The 17,511-nt window shown below is 46.4% G+C and overlaps 1 protein-coding gene across 1 annotated transcript in view; it reads left to right on the forward strand.

Moving 5' to 3' along the window:
- Window positions 1–5,670, forward strand: part of MYL3 (myosin light chain 3) — a 15,506-nt gene extending 9,836 nt beyond the window's left edge. The window contains 6 exon segments of the mRNA XM_059486964.1: window positions 94–228; window positions 231–257; window positions 1,856–2,029; window positions 2,851–2,928; window positions 3,116–3,150; window positions 5,255–5,670. Coding sequence (XP_059342947.1) covers window positions 94–228; window positions 231–257; window positions 1,856–2,029; window positions 2,851–2,928; window positions 3,116–3,144 — 443 coding nt within the window. The 3' untranslated portion in view covers window positions 3,145–3,150; window positions 5,255–5,670.
- Window positions 5,671–17,511: the final 11,841 nt, after the last annotated feature.

Consider the following 17,511-nt stretch of genomic DNA (forward strand, 5'->3'; position numbering starts at 1 on the left):
ACCACAAAAGGAAACAACCAGGCAGTTAGCAAGGGAAAGGTTCTGTTGGGTTTATCTTTTATTCAAGGGAGCACAGAATTAATGTCTCCTGACCTTTTTCCCTTCCAGAATTTAAGGAAGCATTTTCCCTTTTCGACCGGACGCCCAAGTCGGAGATGAAAATCACCTACGCCCAATGTGGAGATGTCCTGAGGGCTTTGGGGCAGAATCCGACCCAGGCTGAGGTCATGAATTGCTTGGCAGACCCAAACCTGAAGGTTGGTGGCCGCCTCCATTTGTTTTCCCAGAATTTTTCCTGGAGAAAGTGAGGTCTCCATTTTCTAAGTGAGAAGTAACTCAGGATACGGAGCAGCCTCTGAAATTGCCAGTAGAAAGGGAAGAAAAATTGGTCTGGAAGTCAAGATAATTGTCCCAAATTGAGGGAATTAATTAATTTAACAGCCCTGGGCATCAGTGTGTTTAAAAATGACAAATTTTTTGTCTTTTAAAATTGCATTTGTGGAGGAATTCAGGTGTTTTTCCTAAAAGCACCTATTATTTCAAACCCATCCAGAGAAACAAAGGGATAACCTGGGTGTAAGGACATGGATTGTTCCACAAAAGATGGGTGGGAATGCCTGTAATGATTGCAGTGATATCCTTCTGTATTCCATATTTTCATGTTCTTCTCTCCCTTTTATCCAATGTTTATCCCCACATTTCTGTGCTCATGCTGGATATTCCATTGTTATTCCCAACTCTCCCAGAATCCCCCAAAACTTCCATTTCCAGGTTCTTTTCTCCTTTTATCCGACATTTATCACCACAGATTTCCACCCATGGTTATTCCCAACTCTCCCAGAATTTCCCAAAACTTCAATTTCCAGGCTCTTTTTCCTTTTATCCAACATTTATCACCACAGTTCAGCCCTCACAGTGGATATTTCATGGTTAATTCCCAACTCTCCCAGAACTTCCCCAAACTTCTCTTTCCAGGCTCTTTTCTCCTTTTATCCAACATTTATCACCACAGTTCAGCCCTCACGGTGGATATCCCATGTTTAATTCCCAGGTCTCCCAGAATCCAACAAACCTTCCATTTCCAGGTTCTTTTCTCCTTTTTTCCAAATTTATCACCACAGTTCAGCCCTCACAGTGGATATAACATGTTAATTCCCAGCTCTCCCAGAATCCAACAAACCTTCCATTTCCATACTCTTTTCTCCTTTTATCGAAGTTTATCACCACAGTTCTGCCCTCACGGTGGATATCCCATGGTTAATTCCCAACTCTCCCAGAACCTCCCCAACCTTCTCTTTCCAGGCTCTTTTCTCCTTTTATTCCAAATTTATCACCACAGTTCTGCCCTCACAGTGGATATCCCATGTTTAATTCCCAGCTCTCCCAGAATCCAACAAACCTTCCATTTCCAGGTTCTTTTCTCCTTTTTTCCAAATTTATCACCACAGTTCAGCCCTCACAGTGGATATCCCATGTTTAATTCCCAGCTCTCCCAGAATCCAACAAACCTTCCATTTCCATACTCTTTTCTCCTTTTATCGAAGTTTATCACCACAGTTCTGCCCTCACGGTGGATATCCCATGGTTAATTCCCAACTCTCCCAGAACTTCCCCAACCTTCTCTTTCCAGGCTCTTTTCTCCTTTTATCCAAATTTATCACCACAGTTCTGCCCTCACAGTGGATATCCCATGGTTAATTCCCAGCTCTCCCAGAACCCCCCCAAGCTTCCATTTCCAGGTTCTTTTCTCCTTTTTTCCAAATTTATCACCGCAGATCTTCCCCCCCCGTGGTGGGTATCCCATCATTATTCCCGGAATTCTCCCCCAAACTTCCGTTTCCCCTGGGTTTTCCAGAGATGAATTCCAAGATGATCGACTTTGAGACCTTCCTGCCCATGCTCCAGCACATTGCCAAGACCAAGGACACGGGAACCTACGAGGATTTCGTGGAAGGGCTCCGGGTGTTTGACAAGGAGGGGAACGGGACGGTCATGGGAGCTGAGCTCCGCCACGTCCTGGCCACGCTGGGTGAGGAAAACCTTCCGGTGGGAATTCCCATCTCTGCCTTTCTCCCTCCCTCTTCTCCCTTCGTGTTTTAGTTATCCTTTAAATATCTCATTCCCGTCACGATGAAATGATCCCGGAATTTCCAACCCCGTGTATTCCTTAGTTTGTCCCCATTTTTCTGCACTTCCAAGAGGTGTTTCCATCCCTTCCTTCTCCTCTCCTTCCCTCCTTCCTGTTGTGTTGGATTTCTCCAATAATTATTAAATTTCCACAAATCATCCCAACACTTCCAACCCTAATGATTCCCTTGCTTTGACTCCGTTCTGCTTCACCAAAATGAAGACTTACAAAACAACAGGCACCAAATATTTAAATCATAAAATTAAATTGAATTAAGTCCATCACTGATCCATGCTAATACTTCCAAATTTGACCTTGGAATCTTCCAGAACCTCAAACTCAGAGGAAAACTGAGTTTTCACTGAGAGTTTTTTCATTGGGACTTGGTTAAAACTGACCCAAACCTTCAAGATTCGGCACTTAGACCAAATTATTCTTAGGAAAATGAGTTGTGCCTGTAATGTCCTGCAGGTTTCCATATTTTCCCCGTCTTTCTGGATTTGGGATTAAATTTCTTCTCAAATTTGGATCTAGATTTGAGTCAAGTGTGGAATTTGGATCAAGTCTGCAACTCCAAAATGAGCTTTTCCCATGGTCAGCACCCCAAATTCCTTCCAGAAGAAATGTCCCCCTCTTCTCTCTCACTCCCATTTGTCTTCCTCAGAAGCTTCCTAAATTCCTACATCAGGGGTTTTGATCCAGGGATTTTGTTTTCCATGCAGGGGAGAGGCTGACTGAGGAGGAAGTGGATAAATTGATGGCTGGGCAGGAAGATGCCAACGGTTGCATCAACTACGAAGGTGGGTGAGACCCCTGAAAACTTTCTTAAAATATTCCAAGAAAGTTTAAATCCACGGGAAAATCTGGGGCAAAATTTCCAAATTTTAGACAATTCTGAGTCCGTAACTCTTCTGATAAACCCCGTCTATGAAAGGTTAATTATGTTTCCCATAGGATAACTGATCCTTCTTTCCCTCTTTTTTCCAGCTTTTGTGAAACACATCATGGCTAACTGAGCCCAGGTGAGTCTCCTCTGCCCTTCTCCTGGATTGCCAAGTCCTTGTTCCCTTAGGATTGACTGGAAGCTTCCAAGAAAAGAATATTTTCCACGTGCATTTACAAATCGCTGCTCCCAAACTCCTAAAAAAGCAAGGAAATAGAATTGAGCTGACAAGAGAGGGGGAAAAAATAAAAGAAAAATAGATAAGAAGGAATCAAGAATGCTTACACCCCTGGCAGTATAATTAGTGGTTTTCCATAAATCTTGCTCCCACCATCTCCTGACAATGGATTGGGTTTCCAGGAAAAGCTTTGTCCAACACATCCAAACCACAGCACCACCAAGGGCATCTCTGTCTCACCCTCACAAAGGAGCTGGGCTTTGTTTCCAGGATTTCCTGGGCAAGGTTTATCCCAGTTTTACTGGAAAAGGTGCCCGCTGCCTTTGCCTGGCATTCCCTGGGTTTTCTCCCTGCTCAGCTCTTGGGGAAGGGGTTGACCGATCCATCTAATCTGATATCCCAGGAAAAGCTGCGCTCAGATTTGGTCTGGATGTTTTGGGTTTGCTGTGTTTGTTTTCAGTCTGTTTCAACAACCCTGGTTTATTTTTAGGCCTGGTTTTGGTTTGGTTTTGGAGCTGACCTGGCTGTCCTGTGGTGACTTTTGTGTCTGGGTTAAGTAGAGTCACATCCAGGTTATTTGGGAATTTTGTTCCAAGATATAACTTAACAAAATATAAACAAGCTAAAAAAATAACCAGATTTGGTTTAGGTTTTTTTTCCCTTTATTTCTATTTTTTCCCTATTAGAATCCACTTTTTTTTCCCCCTTCCTTTGAACTTGGATTTTTCCAACTGGTTCCCAGTTTATGATATAAAAAATCAGGAGTTTTGGTGAAATCCCAATCCATGGTCCCTGCCTGTTGTTCGGGGATGTTTTCAATCCTTAATCCAAACCTACAGGAAATTCCTGTTCCAATGGGAACCAATGTCAGTCACCAGAGAAGACAAGTGAGCATGAGCAGCTTGGTTTGTCACAGGAAAAAAGTTCCAGTTCCATAGAGAAGTTGGAAAACTGGAACAGGATTGGGAAACAATTCCGAGGGTCTTTGATGGGTTTGGAAAGGGGGCTGGGAGCTTGTGATTCTCAGGAAAGCAACATTCCTGGGATTTGCCGATGAGCCTTGGTGGTGTCATCCAGCGGTGGCCCTTCCACCCCTGCTGTGGGACTCTTGGAAAGTTTGGGGAAAGCCAAATGGAACTGATGCCTTGAGAGGCTGCCCTGGGGCAGAGGCTGGACAGAGCTAAAGAATAAAGCAGGGATTTATTAACAGGATCTCCTCCATGGATGCACCTTGGGCAGCACCAGAGCCCAGCCAGGGCTGCACCCAAGATGAACCAAAATGGCCCCAAAATGCACGAGCGCTCCCGGGGTCTCTCCCTGGGATCAGTTCTGCTCCATTTGCACCTTGCAGTTCATTGTCCCATTCCAGCTTTAGCCCAGGCAGTCCCACCCTGCTTGTTTTTCTCTCTCCAGCCCACGGGGTTTGTGCTCTGGGGCTGAGATTTGGCTCATTTGTCCTTGGTGCCCAGCTGGAGCAGGAATTGTTTTGTCTCCCTGCTCTGTGCACAGAGCTCACCATGCCCTGATGTGGAGCTCAGACCCACACACTAAAGCAGCACAGAATCTGAAAATATAAAAGCTGAACCTGAGGCATCAGAATGTCCACCTGGAAGGAGCCAAGGTCCTTTGCCACAGGATCTGAACTTGATGGGAATCTGGAGCTGAGCCCAAAAATTCAGAAATGGCTCCGTCTCTTGGCCATTCCTGTGGGATGGAGGAAAGATAAATCTGTGTCTCTATATCAGGATGAAACTGTGCCTTTCCTTTTCTCCTGATTTCCTGAAGGAATTGGGACTATTTTATATGGAATTTTCTTACCTGGATCAGCTCCAGGTGTTAGGGACTTCTTCCCCTGTTTTCTCCATCACTGAGGATGGGACTGTGGGATTGGGATGATTCCTCGTGTTTTGGCAGCTCTTGTTGTTGATAAGCTGAGAATGATTCCCGGTGGAATTCTTCATTCCTTCTTTTTCCTCTAATTCTAAAAAAAATCTTTATCTTTCAGGACAACATAAGCACTGAGAATTCCGGACACTGGCCTTGGATTTTCATCCGCTGGAATTTCTCCTTGTTTTTCAGCCCAGACTCCCATTCCAGAGCTCCAACATCCCTAAATCCCTAAAGATATTTGGATATTTTTGTTTAGTTTGCCTTGTTCCTCCGTGGGAAGAGGGTGGATCCTGTGGAGATCCAATGGAAGAAACTGGAATGTGAACTATGAATCCCTGGGAATTTCTTTAGGATGAAGGATATAAACAGAAATACAAAATTGAGGAAAAAGGAGGAATTCTTTTCATTAATAAATTGATCAAAAAATGATTGATCCCTTTTCCCATCCCAAACTCCACCTTTTCCCTGTGTTTATGGGACACCAGTATAAATCCCAGGGATATCATTCATCCTTCAGGAAAAACTGTGAAATTCCCAGAAATTACCAACAACCAGAACCTTGCTGATGTTTTTTCCTCTGCTTTGGATGATGGAAAATTAAGGATATAAAAGCAAAAAAATCCCAGATTTAAGCAAAATTTTCTAAAATCCATCTTTTCTCCATGAGGATTCCTTCCCATTCCAATAATTTCCCTAGGAAACAAGGAAAAGTCTTCCCCAAAGGAAGTTGTTCTAATAAACACAACTTGGTCCTGGAGTTTTTGCAGTAAAAAATGGGATTTTTCGTGTCTTTGTTTCCTCATTGTTTCTGTGTCTGGGTGAGGGAAGGGGAAAGGGAAAGAAATCCTGAGAAAAGCCTCAGCAGAGGCCAAGGAAAGCTGAGAAGCATGGAAAATCACATGGATTAGGAGAGCTCCTTTTCTGGGGAATAATAATTGAAAAAGTAAGGGGGAAAAAATCCTCTGGGGCTGGAAAAAGGAGAGGCCAGGAGCTGGTAGAGATTTTAGGAATGTCAAAGAACCTGAATGTGCAAAAGGCCTGGAGCAGAAGGGGTTGTTAAAACAGGGAAATTCCAAGTTTAATGGAGGAAAGATCAATGGGGCATCAGAATTCTGGGATACGAATGGATGGGAATGAATGAGCAGGTCAGGTCATTCCCACAGAGAATGGAAAAGAGAGCAGAGACTGTCCCAGGATGAGCCAGGGAATAACCAGAAAGGGAAATCAGCAAGGAGAGCAAATTGAAATAAATGAGGAATATCCCTTCCCTTCCCTTCCCTTCCCTTCCCTTCCCTTCCCTTCCCTTCCCTTCCCTTCCCTTCCCTTCCCTTCCCTTCCCTTCCCTTCCCTTCCCTTCCCTTCCCTTCCCTTCCCTTCCCTTCCCTTCCCTTCCCTTCCCTTCCCTTCCCTTCCCTTCCCTTCCCTTCCCTTCCCTTCCCTTCCCTTCCCTTCCCTTCCCTTCCCTTCCCTTCCCTTCCCTTCCCTTCCCTTCCCTTCCCTTCCCTTCCCTTCCCTTCCCTTCCCTTCCCTTCCCTTCCCTTCCCTTCCCTTCCCTTCCCTTCCCTTCCCTTCCCTTCCCTTCCCTTCCCTTCCCTTCCCCTTTTTTTGCCCTTTTTCCCCTTTTTTCCCTTTCCCCCCCTTTCCTTCCTGCACATTCCAGCAGGAATTTCCCTTGCCACACCACCCCTGCACGGAGATGGAGCCAGGAATATTGGCTGGAATTTCATTGCCCTCTCCTTATTCCCATCCCAGCCTGGATTCCAGCAGGGAGTGAAGTTTGGGAATTGTTTTATCCAGAGGAAAGTGAATATTTTAATATTTTCCCAGTGCTGTTCAAAAGGAAATAAAGAAATCAACAAAAATCCATAATTTAATTAATTCTTAATGAAAAATCCTTTGCCCCCTCAGTCAACTTCTGTATTTATTCATCCCTTAGGAAGCTGATTTAAATTGATTAATTAATCAACCTGCATCTCCCTGAAATGAAATATTTTAACTTTTCCAACCGTTTACTCTGACAGAAATTTTTTTTGTAATTTTTAAAAAATTTTGTTGCCAAAATTACCCCTTATTTTAACCCCAAATTTCTTCCTAAAGAACCTGCTGGTTTTTTTTTCCCAGAACTGATCCCAGGATTAATTTTTCTCAACTGACCTATTCCATTTTCCTTGGTATTTTTACTCAAGGATTAATCACCCCTTAGAATCCCTCTTTTTCCCTGCACTGTGGATAAAATCTCCAAACAACTTCTTCAGGAATTGTCAATTTGAGCTCAATTCCCAGCTTTATTTAAGACAGAAATTCCTGGAATTCTCTGAAGTTCCTTACACAGCTCTGTCCACCTCTTCTTTAAAGCAAAGTGGCAAAAAGAACTTGCCTGTATGCCATAAAATCCCACAAAATCCCATAAAATTCCATCTATCCCAGGAACTGCTGTGGGATAACCGGGTGCTGGAATTTTCCAAGGAGCTGCTTTGTGGAGCAGGGATCTCCAGGCTGGATTTTCCTCCTTCCCTCCCCTTCTGCTGACTCCAGCCAGCCCCAATTCCCTGGAGGAGCTTCAATTCCGACACAGATAATCCATAAATGACCCCAAAACCTCGTGAAGACGGGAAGCACAGCCAAGGAAAACAAATCCCAAAGATCCAAAAAATGCTTCTCCAGCCTGTCCCCAGCGCCACCAGCAGGGCCAGGTCGGCTCCGGTTGGGTTGGGAATTGTTGCCAGAGGGGAACGTGCTCAGCCCATCCCAACCTTCCCAGGATAAACACAGGACAGATCCCATTCCCTGGGACTTCCCACAAATCCCTCCAGGAGCGGAAGGAACAGCAAACAACGGGGACAAAACAGGAAAAGCCCTTGGGGATGTGGCCAGACGGACGAGCACGGCGTGTCCCCAAGGCTGGATAAACAGTCCAGACTTGCAGGGAACTTTTGCAATACTGTTTTACCTCTGGGCTTCTTTTTAACCAAGAAATCCTAGAAAAACCCTCTGGAAGTGGGATAAACACAATCAGGAATTTCTGGTTTCATTCGTAGCTCCTGCAGACAATTCCTTATTCCAGGTTACCAAACAAAAACAAAAATAGTCCAGGTGTGACAGTCCCAGCTGCAATATCCCAAAAAGCCCTGCCAGGTTCAGCTCCTGCCTTCCCCACCTTTAGAACCTCATGGTCCTGTCTCTCCAAATCCACAGATTCCAAGGACCAGGTGCAGCTCCTGGGCTGGAGGAGCTCCGAGGCCTCCAAGGATCCATTTCCACTTTGGTCGCTCCATCTCCCAACCGCCCTTGATGAGCCGGAGGTTCCCAGAATTGTTTGGGTTGGAGGGGAGCCTGAAGATCCTGGAATTCAGTCACCAGTGGTGTCCCTCAGGGGTCTGTGCTGGGGCCAGTTCTGTTCAATGTCATTATTGATGACGTGGGTGATGGAATTGAGGCTTCCATCAGTAAATCTGCAGATGACACCGAGCTGGGAGCTGTGTCCATCTGTGGGAAGGCAGGAGGGCTCTGCAGGGAGACCTGGAATGGCTGGAGGGATCGACAGAGTCTAACAAGGTGAAGTTTAATAAGTCCAAGGGCCCAGTCCTGCATTTTGGCCACAATAATTCCCTGAAACTCTCTGGGCTGGGGATGGTGTGGCTGGACAGTGCCCAGGTAGAAAGGGACCTGATGGACAGCAGGGTGGACAGGAGCCAGCAGTGGTGGCCAAGCAGGCCGATGGCTCCTGGCCTGGCTCAGCAATGGTGTGGCCAGCAGGAGCAGGGAGCTCATTGTGCCCCTGCCTGGGCACTGCTGGGGTCACACCTCGAGTGCTGTGCCCAGCTCTGGCCCCTCAGCTTGGGAAGGACCTGGGGACACTGAGCACATCCAGAGGGGACAGCGAGGCTGGAGAGGGGCTGGGAACACAAACCCTGTGAGGAGCCCCTGAGGGAGCTGGGGGTGCTCAGCCTGGAGAAAAGGAGACTCAGGGCTGCCCCCATCACTCTGTGCAGCTCCTGAAAGGTGCCTGTGCTCAGCTGGGGCTGGGCTCTGTCTGCAGCAGCACTGACACAGCCAGAGCACACAGCCTCGAGCTGCACCAAGGGAAATACAGGTTGGTGTGCAAACCCAGGGCACTGGGAATATTTCTGTGTCTGCTCTGGGCTGCCCTGACCCCCAGGGCAGCACTGACTCTGACCCTCATCCATGGAGAAAGTTTCCCAGACTCCAAGATAGACCAGAATCCACCAAAGTGTGCAACAGATTCTAGAGAGCAGTGTGGGTGTGTCACTGGGTGAGAAATTGAGGGTTTGGGGTTTTTAGTGTGTTGTGGATGGCAGCAAGATGGAGGGCACAGGGTGTCATCCTGGGTTTCTTCTCCATGCTGCTTCTTCCTCCTTCTCCATGGGTTTGGGTGGCATTTTGTAATTGGGCAGAAAAGTCCCCATTGCAGCTCTGTGGGATCAGTTATTGGGTTAAAAGGGAAAATAATCCAGGTGTCAGTTCTGAATTGGATAGTTTAGTCTGAAAAGCCCTTGGAACAAGAGATTGTTGGCCATTTTGTGCCTTCTGATGAAAAGCTGCTGAACTCCCAGCAGTGAGACTGTTTTACTGATAAGAAATAATAAACACCTGAGTGTGAACATGAAATAACATCTCAAGTGCCTTCAGTCCAGACCCAGAGAAACCCACACCTGGAACCAGCACAGCTTGGATATCAGGAAAAAGTTTTTCACAGAAAGAGTGATAAAGTTGTGGAATGGCTGCCCAGGGAGGTGGTGCAGTCCCCATCCCTGGGTGTGTTTAACACAGCCTGGATGTGGCACTGGGTGCCAGGGTTGAGTTCAGGTGCTGGGGCTGGGTTGGACTCGATGATCTTTGAGGTCTCTTCCAACCCAGTGATTCTGTGATTCTGGGAATTCTGTGAATTTGGGGGAATTTTGGGAATTCTCAGGGATGAGGGAGGTGGTGCAGTCCCCATCCCTGGGTGTGTTTAACAAAGCCTGGATGTGGCACTGGGTGCCAGGGTTCGGTTGAGCTGTTGGGGCTGGGTTGGACTCGATGATCTTGAAGGTTCTCTTCAAACCTTGTGTGATTCTGGGAATTCTGGGAATTCCAGCATGTGAGGGACACCTGCCACAATTCCAGGTTGCTCCAACCCTTGTCCAGGGATAAGGGCTGAGCTCCAGTCTGGGAATGACCCCAGTACAAAGACGTTTGTGTACATTCCCGTAAAACCCAAGCTGGAATCTGTGAGTGGAGTCTTGCAGAATTCAGCCAATCCTTCCTGGATTAACAATTCCCAGAAATCGTGCAGCATCCCACAGGAGATATTTTCCCACCCTACCTCCCTGAATCTGGGAAAATCCCCGTCACTGATTTCCATGGCACTGACAGAGCCCCCAGTGCAGGGGCTCAGGTGATATTGTGACATTTTTACGGGATCCTGCATTTCCTTCCCACGGATCAGCTGCAGAATGGAACTGGATTCCAAACCTGGATGTTTGCAACCCCATGGATGTGCTGAGGATTCTTTCCCTGTATCATCTGGATCCCCCCCAGAGTAAATCCAGAGCCTGCGCTGCATCCCTGAATCCCAGCTCCCACTTTTAGGGATTCAATGGAACCACCCTGATTCCCCCTTCACAGCTGAAGGAGTTTTATGTCCTCTCCCAGCGTATTTTCCACATTTCCCTCCTCCTATTTTTTTTTTCCTCCTAGTGGAAAATCGCTCTCAAAGTGCCCTGAGAGTAAAAACCATCAATTAAAACCCCCTCGTTACCAAGGGTGGAACTCCACAGCCTCGAGTTTGCAGCTGGAGACGAGAGAAAAAAAAAAAAAAAAAAGGGATATTTGAATTCCTTGTTTTTGAAATTCCAGCGTGATCCAACTCCCAGGTTGCTCCATCCTTAACGGGCCATTAAAGCAATGTTCAAAACACAAAGGACATCATCCCCTCAGGAAAGTTAATGGAGCAGAACGTTCAGCTCCGAGTTTTCCTCCTGTCTGCCCCGGGAATGTTTGTTCAGAGAGGCTTTTAATGGAGAACAGGTGCTGGAGGCAGAAATTTGGGAATAAATGGAGTGGAAAAAAGGGCCAAAATAGAGCAAGCAGAGAGCAGGTTGCAAATTCCAGGGAATATTAATGCTGTTGCTTGGGTTTGAGGGAGAAATGGTGTTTTTGTGATTTCCTGAGGTTTTGAAGCTCCTGGGGTTGGGCATGAGCATCACTCCCTGGAATCAATGTGGGTTTTTTCCTTACAAACAGTTCAAAAAATGAAAATGTTCTTTCCAAAGGGAGTATTTCAGTGTTTTGTGTTCATATCCTTATTTTTCTTTTTGGTCTCGAGAACAAATGGAATTTTCTTTCCCAGTTTTTTCTCCTTTCCCCACGTTTTTCTCCTCCAGTGCCAGCAAAAGAAATTGGTGGCAAGAAAGCTGGAAAAAGGCAAAAGGAGGAATATTTTTGAAAATCTGTTATTAGATTAATCAGAACTGATAGGGCAACATCAGGAATTGTTAAGGAATTATGAAAAATCTTTATTCTGGGAAAATCCTCCATAGGATGAAATTCTGGGTAGAGCTGGAGGAATACCAAGGACAGCAAAGCAAAAAAGCTGCAGATTTTGGCCCAAAAATCCCCTCTCGTTACAAAAGCATCACCAAGGGATGGATCCTGCCTGGATCCAGAGGATCCAGACCGGTTTATTCCAGGAATTTGAGGAGCAAAGATCAGAGCACTCCTTGGAATATATTTTTTTCCCAACTCATTAACAGTTTGCAGACAAATTTGGGATGGTGAGAGGGCAGGGAAGGGAGACTTTGGCAAAGCAAAGCCTTGTGGATTATCTGGGATCTCTCTGGAACTTGGCTCTTTCCTGGAAAATTATTAAGGATCAAATTATTTGGAATTTAAACCAAAAAATGAAGACAAGAATTAGAAATAATTTTCATTTTCCAGAATATTTTGCCCTTTCTCCTCCCGGGGAAGAATTGGGATGCGCATTCTGCCTTCTCCCAGAGAACATTTATTTCTTTGGGAATAAAAAACCCCTCGGCCGCGGCGTTAGTTCCCAACTCCAACCCTAGACCTTGGGAACAACACCAACTTTCCAAGTGTCTGCAAGGAGGAGTTTGGAGCAGAGGTTCTGGCGCGGCCTCGCCAATCCCAGCCTGGGAAAGAAGCACAGCTCATTCCCCGAGCTCATCCCGGCCCTCCCGAATTCCAAGCGTCCGTGGGCGACGTCAGCTCCGCGTGCTCGGGTCCAGTTTGGCTCCCGGAGCTGCCCTGGCCCAGCAGCACCTTGGCTCCTTTGGGAATTTTCACACTTCCATGCACTTGACCTTTGCGTTGCAACACTTGGCCCCAAATCTTTTATTTTTCCCTTTTTTTTTTTTTTTTTCTTTTTTTTTAAAAAGGATTTTGCTCGTTGAAGGAAAAAAAAAAAAAAAATCCCAGTGTCAGAAAGCTGCCAGGGAAAGGATTGGGAAAAAATATAAAATTTTATTTAAAAAAATACTTGTGATGAGCTGTTGACATTCCTGGGAACTCCAGGGGTTCCTCAGCAGATGTTTCCCAACAGAAAACACAAGGATGTCCAAATCCCAGGAAAACAAAATTTAGGAACAAGGGGAGAGGAGTAGGAAAAGCAATTCCTGATGGGAAGGTTTCCAGCGTGGCTCTGGAATTGTGCTGAGGGTGGTGATGGTTCTCCTTGGATTCCCCATCCCTGGAAGTGTCCAAGGCCAGGTTGGGTGGGGTTTGGAGCAACCTGGGATAGTGGGAGGTGTCCCTGCCTGTGGGGTTGGAATGGATGGATCCTGATTATTTGGGGGATTGAGAAAAACAGGAGCTGTTAATTGGAATAAAGATGGGATACTCATCATGAGGATTTACACAAGAGCAGTGTAATTAGGGAAGGGCAAATTCCAAATAATCCCAGGTTGGGGTAGTGGAAGGTGTCCCTGCCATGGCAGGGGTGGAATGGATGATCCTTAAGATCCTTCAGTCCAGCCCATTCCAGAATTCCCTGCCCAGGCTCAGGGCAGGTCATTTTCTCCAGGGATCGCAAGGAGCCGTCCAATTTTCCAGCCATATCCCTCTCTCGAGTGCTGAAACCGCAATTCCAGGCGCAATTCCCTGTTCTCCCCACAATTCCAGGCGCAATTCCCTGTTCTCCCCACAAATCCAGATGCAATTCCCTGCTCTCCCAGCTGACACCACAATTCCAGGTGGAATTCCCTGTTCTCCCTGCAAATCCAGGTGCAATTCCAGATGCAATTCCCTGCTCTTCCTGCAATTTCAGGTGGAATTCCCTGTTCTCCCCTGAAATCCAGGTGCAATTCCCTGCTCTCCCTGCTCTCCCCGCAATTCCAGGTGCAATTCCAGGTGCAATTCCCTCCTCTCCCCGCAATTCCAGGTGCAATTCCAGATGCAATTCCCTCCTCTCCCCACAATTCCAGGTGCAATTCCAGGTGCAATTCCCTCCTCTCCCCACAATTCCAGGTGCAATTCCAGGTGCAATTCCCTCCTCTCCCCACAATTCCAGGTGCAATTCCCCCTGTTCTCCCAGCTGGCTGTTCCTTCCCTCAGACATCTGACTCAGCTGAAAATTCCTACAGGGATCAGCCAAAGGAAAATGGCCTCAAACCACACTGGGATGCCAAAGGAGCAGTTTGGTTTTTTCCTTTTTTTTTTTCCTATTTTTCCACCCCCCACATTGACAGCAATGGATTTTCCAATCATACCCACTCCTTTCCATTTCCTGGATGATCCTAACAAGTTTTTCCTGCTTCCAAAATAACCAGAGTGGGGATAATTGTCCCTCTTCCTTCATTCCCAAAAAACACACACACAAAATTGGGGGTTTGCTTCAGGCTTGCTGTTTTTTTTCCCAATAAAAAAGTTTGGAATGCAATTTTCCATTATTCCTGGTGGCATCGGCGTCAGGGAATGAGAGCAGAGATGAAGACTCCATAGGGAGAAGCTTGGAATATGGAGAGGAAAACATTCCCAGCACATTGTGGAGCTCCAACAGCTGCATCACAGGTGGAGGTGGTGACATCAAAACCCTTCGTAAGTGGGGCCTGGGATTTGAGCTTCCTGCAGGTAAAATTCCATCTAATCCTGGAATGGTTTTGGTGGGAAAGAACCTTGGAAGAACTCCAAGGGGGCAGGGACACCTCACACTGTCCTAGGTGGATCCAAGCCCCAACGTCCAGCCTGGCCTTGGGCACTGCCAGGGACCCAGGGGCAGCCACAGCTGCTCTGGGAATTCCATCCCAGCCCCTCCCCACCCTCCCAGGAAAGAATTTCTTCCAATATCCCATGGAAATTCCCCCTCTTTCAGTTTAAATCCATTCCCCTTGTCCTCTCCTTCTTTTCCAATATAGAAAACCACCCTCTCTCCTTAAACCTTGGAATTTGGGATGTTCTCCACCTCCCAAACCCTCCCTTTCTGCAGTGACTGCGTGGGACCCGCGGCAAACGCAGGAATTCCAAAATGCCTCTAAATTGGGATTCTGGGACCAGCAGCTTCTGTTACGAATGGAGACCCTCGGTGGCTCCTTAAAAAATCCCTTTGGAAAGGCTGAGGAGGAACAGGGATCAGCCTGAGCTCCGGAACCGCCCAGGACTGGCTGCCCTGGATGCCTTTAATCTGTCCTTTTTCATGTTCTTGGCTGCAGCACAGGCCCAAAATAATCCCAAAATTGACTTCCTGAGCGCCACAAAAACGCCATTCCCGAAAGCACGATGGAAAAGGACCAAAGTTATTTACTCCTCACAAATATTCCTGCAATTCTTCCATTTCTGGGCTGAGGGAGAAGTTTCACGCAGGGGAAAAATGATGGGGAACTCAAAATTTAATGCCTGAAAGTTTAAACCCCAGGTGGGATATTCCGAATATTCCCTGGGGTGCTAAAAACACTTTGGGATGTGGGATTTGTTCAAAAAAAGGATCAGGGAATGTTCCAGCCCTGGGACTCTCCCACTTAAAGCCACTTTTCCTAACTCCAGGAGAAGTCTGATCCAAAATGTGCTGCCAAAAAGAAATTTCTTGATTGATCCTAAATGGTCTCTGGAGTAAAATTTGAGATCCTACAGAAAAAAAAGTGATTTAAATTAATTTATTTAAATCAGATAGGAATGGGATCCCAAAATTTCCGGGGAACAAAGCTCACCTGCACAGGAGGAAAAATCTCATTTCTTTCCTGGGAATATTTTAAGGAATATAATTAAAGAAGTGAAATGGAATTAAATAAATAGTAAATATTTGAATGGGTAGAAATAATTAGTTAAATAGTAAATATGTGAATGGATAGAAATAATAAATTAAATCTAAATAAAGAAACATTAGAAATTTTAATGAATACAAATCATAAATTAAATCCAATGAAAGAAATATTAACTATTTTAATGAACATCATCTAATCAGAGAAATTTCCAGCTTGGAGAAGTTCTAAGCAGCCTTGGCTCAGAGGCAGGGAAGAATTCCTTACCCTGGTGAGAAATGAAAGAAGAAGAGAGGAAACTTCCAGGGGCTGAGATACTTTGGATAACCTCCAAACACGGGACCTGTGTTTGGGAGCTCCCAGGGAATTCCTGTTTCCCTCTAAAAGTCGGGAAAGTTGGGTTTTCCAGGAAAGCCAGGCTGGTGCCACAGCTCCTGACTGGTGGCTGGGATTCATCCAAAGTTTTGGAATGGGGAAGTCTCCACAGGAGGGGAGTTCTGGGAGCATCTTCTGGGGTAATTTGTTGGGCCTCTCTCTGTGGAGGATTTCAGATTTCTGTGCTGGCAGGCACTGACCCCCAAGAGAACACTGCACTGACCTGAGGCCCTGGAGAAGCTTCCAGAATGGAATGACAGAACTGGGATTGTGGGTGTGGAGTTTGGATAGAAGTGTGTGATACCACAGGGTGGGAAACTCAGAGTTTAAGGGTTTAGAATACAGTAATGGGTATAAAGCATGGTGGAGGTTTTAGGGTGGAGGCTGGGCCTTCTCCTTCTCCTTCTCCTTCTCCTTCTCCTTCTCCTTCTCCTTCTCCTTCTCCTTCTCCTTCTCCTTCTCCTTCTCCTTCTCCTTCTCCTTCTCCTTCTCCTTCTCCTTCTCCTTCTCCTTCTCCTTCTCCTTCTCTTTCTCCTCCTCCATGGGTTTGGGTGGTTTTGTGTAATTGGATAAAAAGTCCCCATTGCAGCCATGGGTGGTTGGTTATTGGGTTAAAAGTAAAAATAATTTCGGTGTCATTTCTTAATTGGACAGTTTATCCTTCAAAGGCCTTGCAGAGAGAGAGATGGGGCTCCATTTTTAGTTTGTGAGAGTGAAGTGCTGCAGAACTCAGGGTTTGTGAGAGTGTGACAGAGATAAGAACTGATAAACATCTGAGTCCCGACATGAAATTCCATCTCACACATTTAATCCTGACCCTGGCAGAAAAGAAGCAAAGACTCCACAGTAATTTAGTCAGGAAGAGGGAGCAGGGCTGTGTTCCCACATCCTGATTTTCATCTGGAACCACATCCAATGGCCTGGTGGGCTGAGGATCCATGGATTGGCACAAGCTCAACTTCAGGATGTCCAGGGAGCCCTGAATGCCAGGATGGATTGGGTTGGAAGGGATCTTTAGGATCATCCCATTCCCATCCCTGCCATTCCCACCATCCCAGGCTGCTCCAAGCCCCATCCAACATTTGGACACTTCCAGGGATGCAAGGCCATTGGCACATTTTGAGGGAATAACCTGTGAAGTGGGATAGGTTGCAAACTTCCCATTATTTCTGCTGGTCCTGCGGGTGAGGGAGGAGAGTAAAATTGGAATTTCCATCCCAAACACGCCTGGGCACCTCCTGCTCCGACAGACACTCAGCTGAGGGGACGTGGCACCAAATTCCCAAAGATTTGTGTGGATCCTGGTGTCCAGAAATGATCTCCCATGGGATTGTGCCACGGCAGAGAGCCTGGGGCTCCAGGACATCATTCCAGGTGTTGCTTCCAGCAGCCTCATGGAAACAAAACTGCTCTTGAGAGAAACAGGTTTTCCTTGGCTCTGCCTGGCCCAAGGCATCCCAGGAGCCAGGCCTGGCTTAGCCATCCCTATGGGAATGCTGGGGCTGTTCCAGAACCTTCCAAGTCAAAGGGAATCTCTCCACTGACTCCAGCAAACCTTGGATCTGACCCACTCATGCAGGAGCACTCTTGTCCAAGTGGGAAAACTGTTTTCCTTGAATTCCCCGGTGTAGAACAATTCCAAAATTCCTGCTTTTTAATTTCTCCCTCCCTTCCACTTTCTAAATTTTTCTCCTTGTTTTTTCTCTCTGTTTTGGCAGCAGCTGCTCTGGAAAAGTCACAGGAGAAACACGATCAGGATGTTTTCCTCGCTCGTGGCTGCCCTTGG

This window comes from Ammospiza nelsoni, chromosome 1 (genome assembly GCF_027579445.1).
Source record: "Ammospiza nelsoni isolate bAmmNel1 chromosome 1, bAmmNel1.pri, whole genome shotgun sequence".
Lineage (NCBI taxonomy): Eukaryota > Metazoa > Chordata > Aves > Passeriformes > Passerellidae > Ammospiza > Ammospiza nelsoni.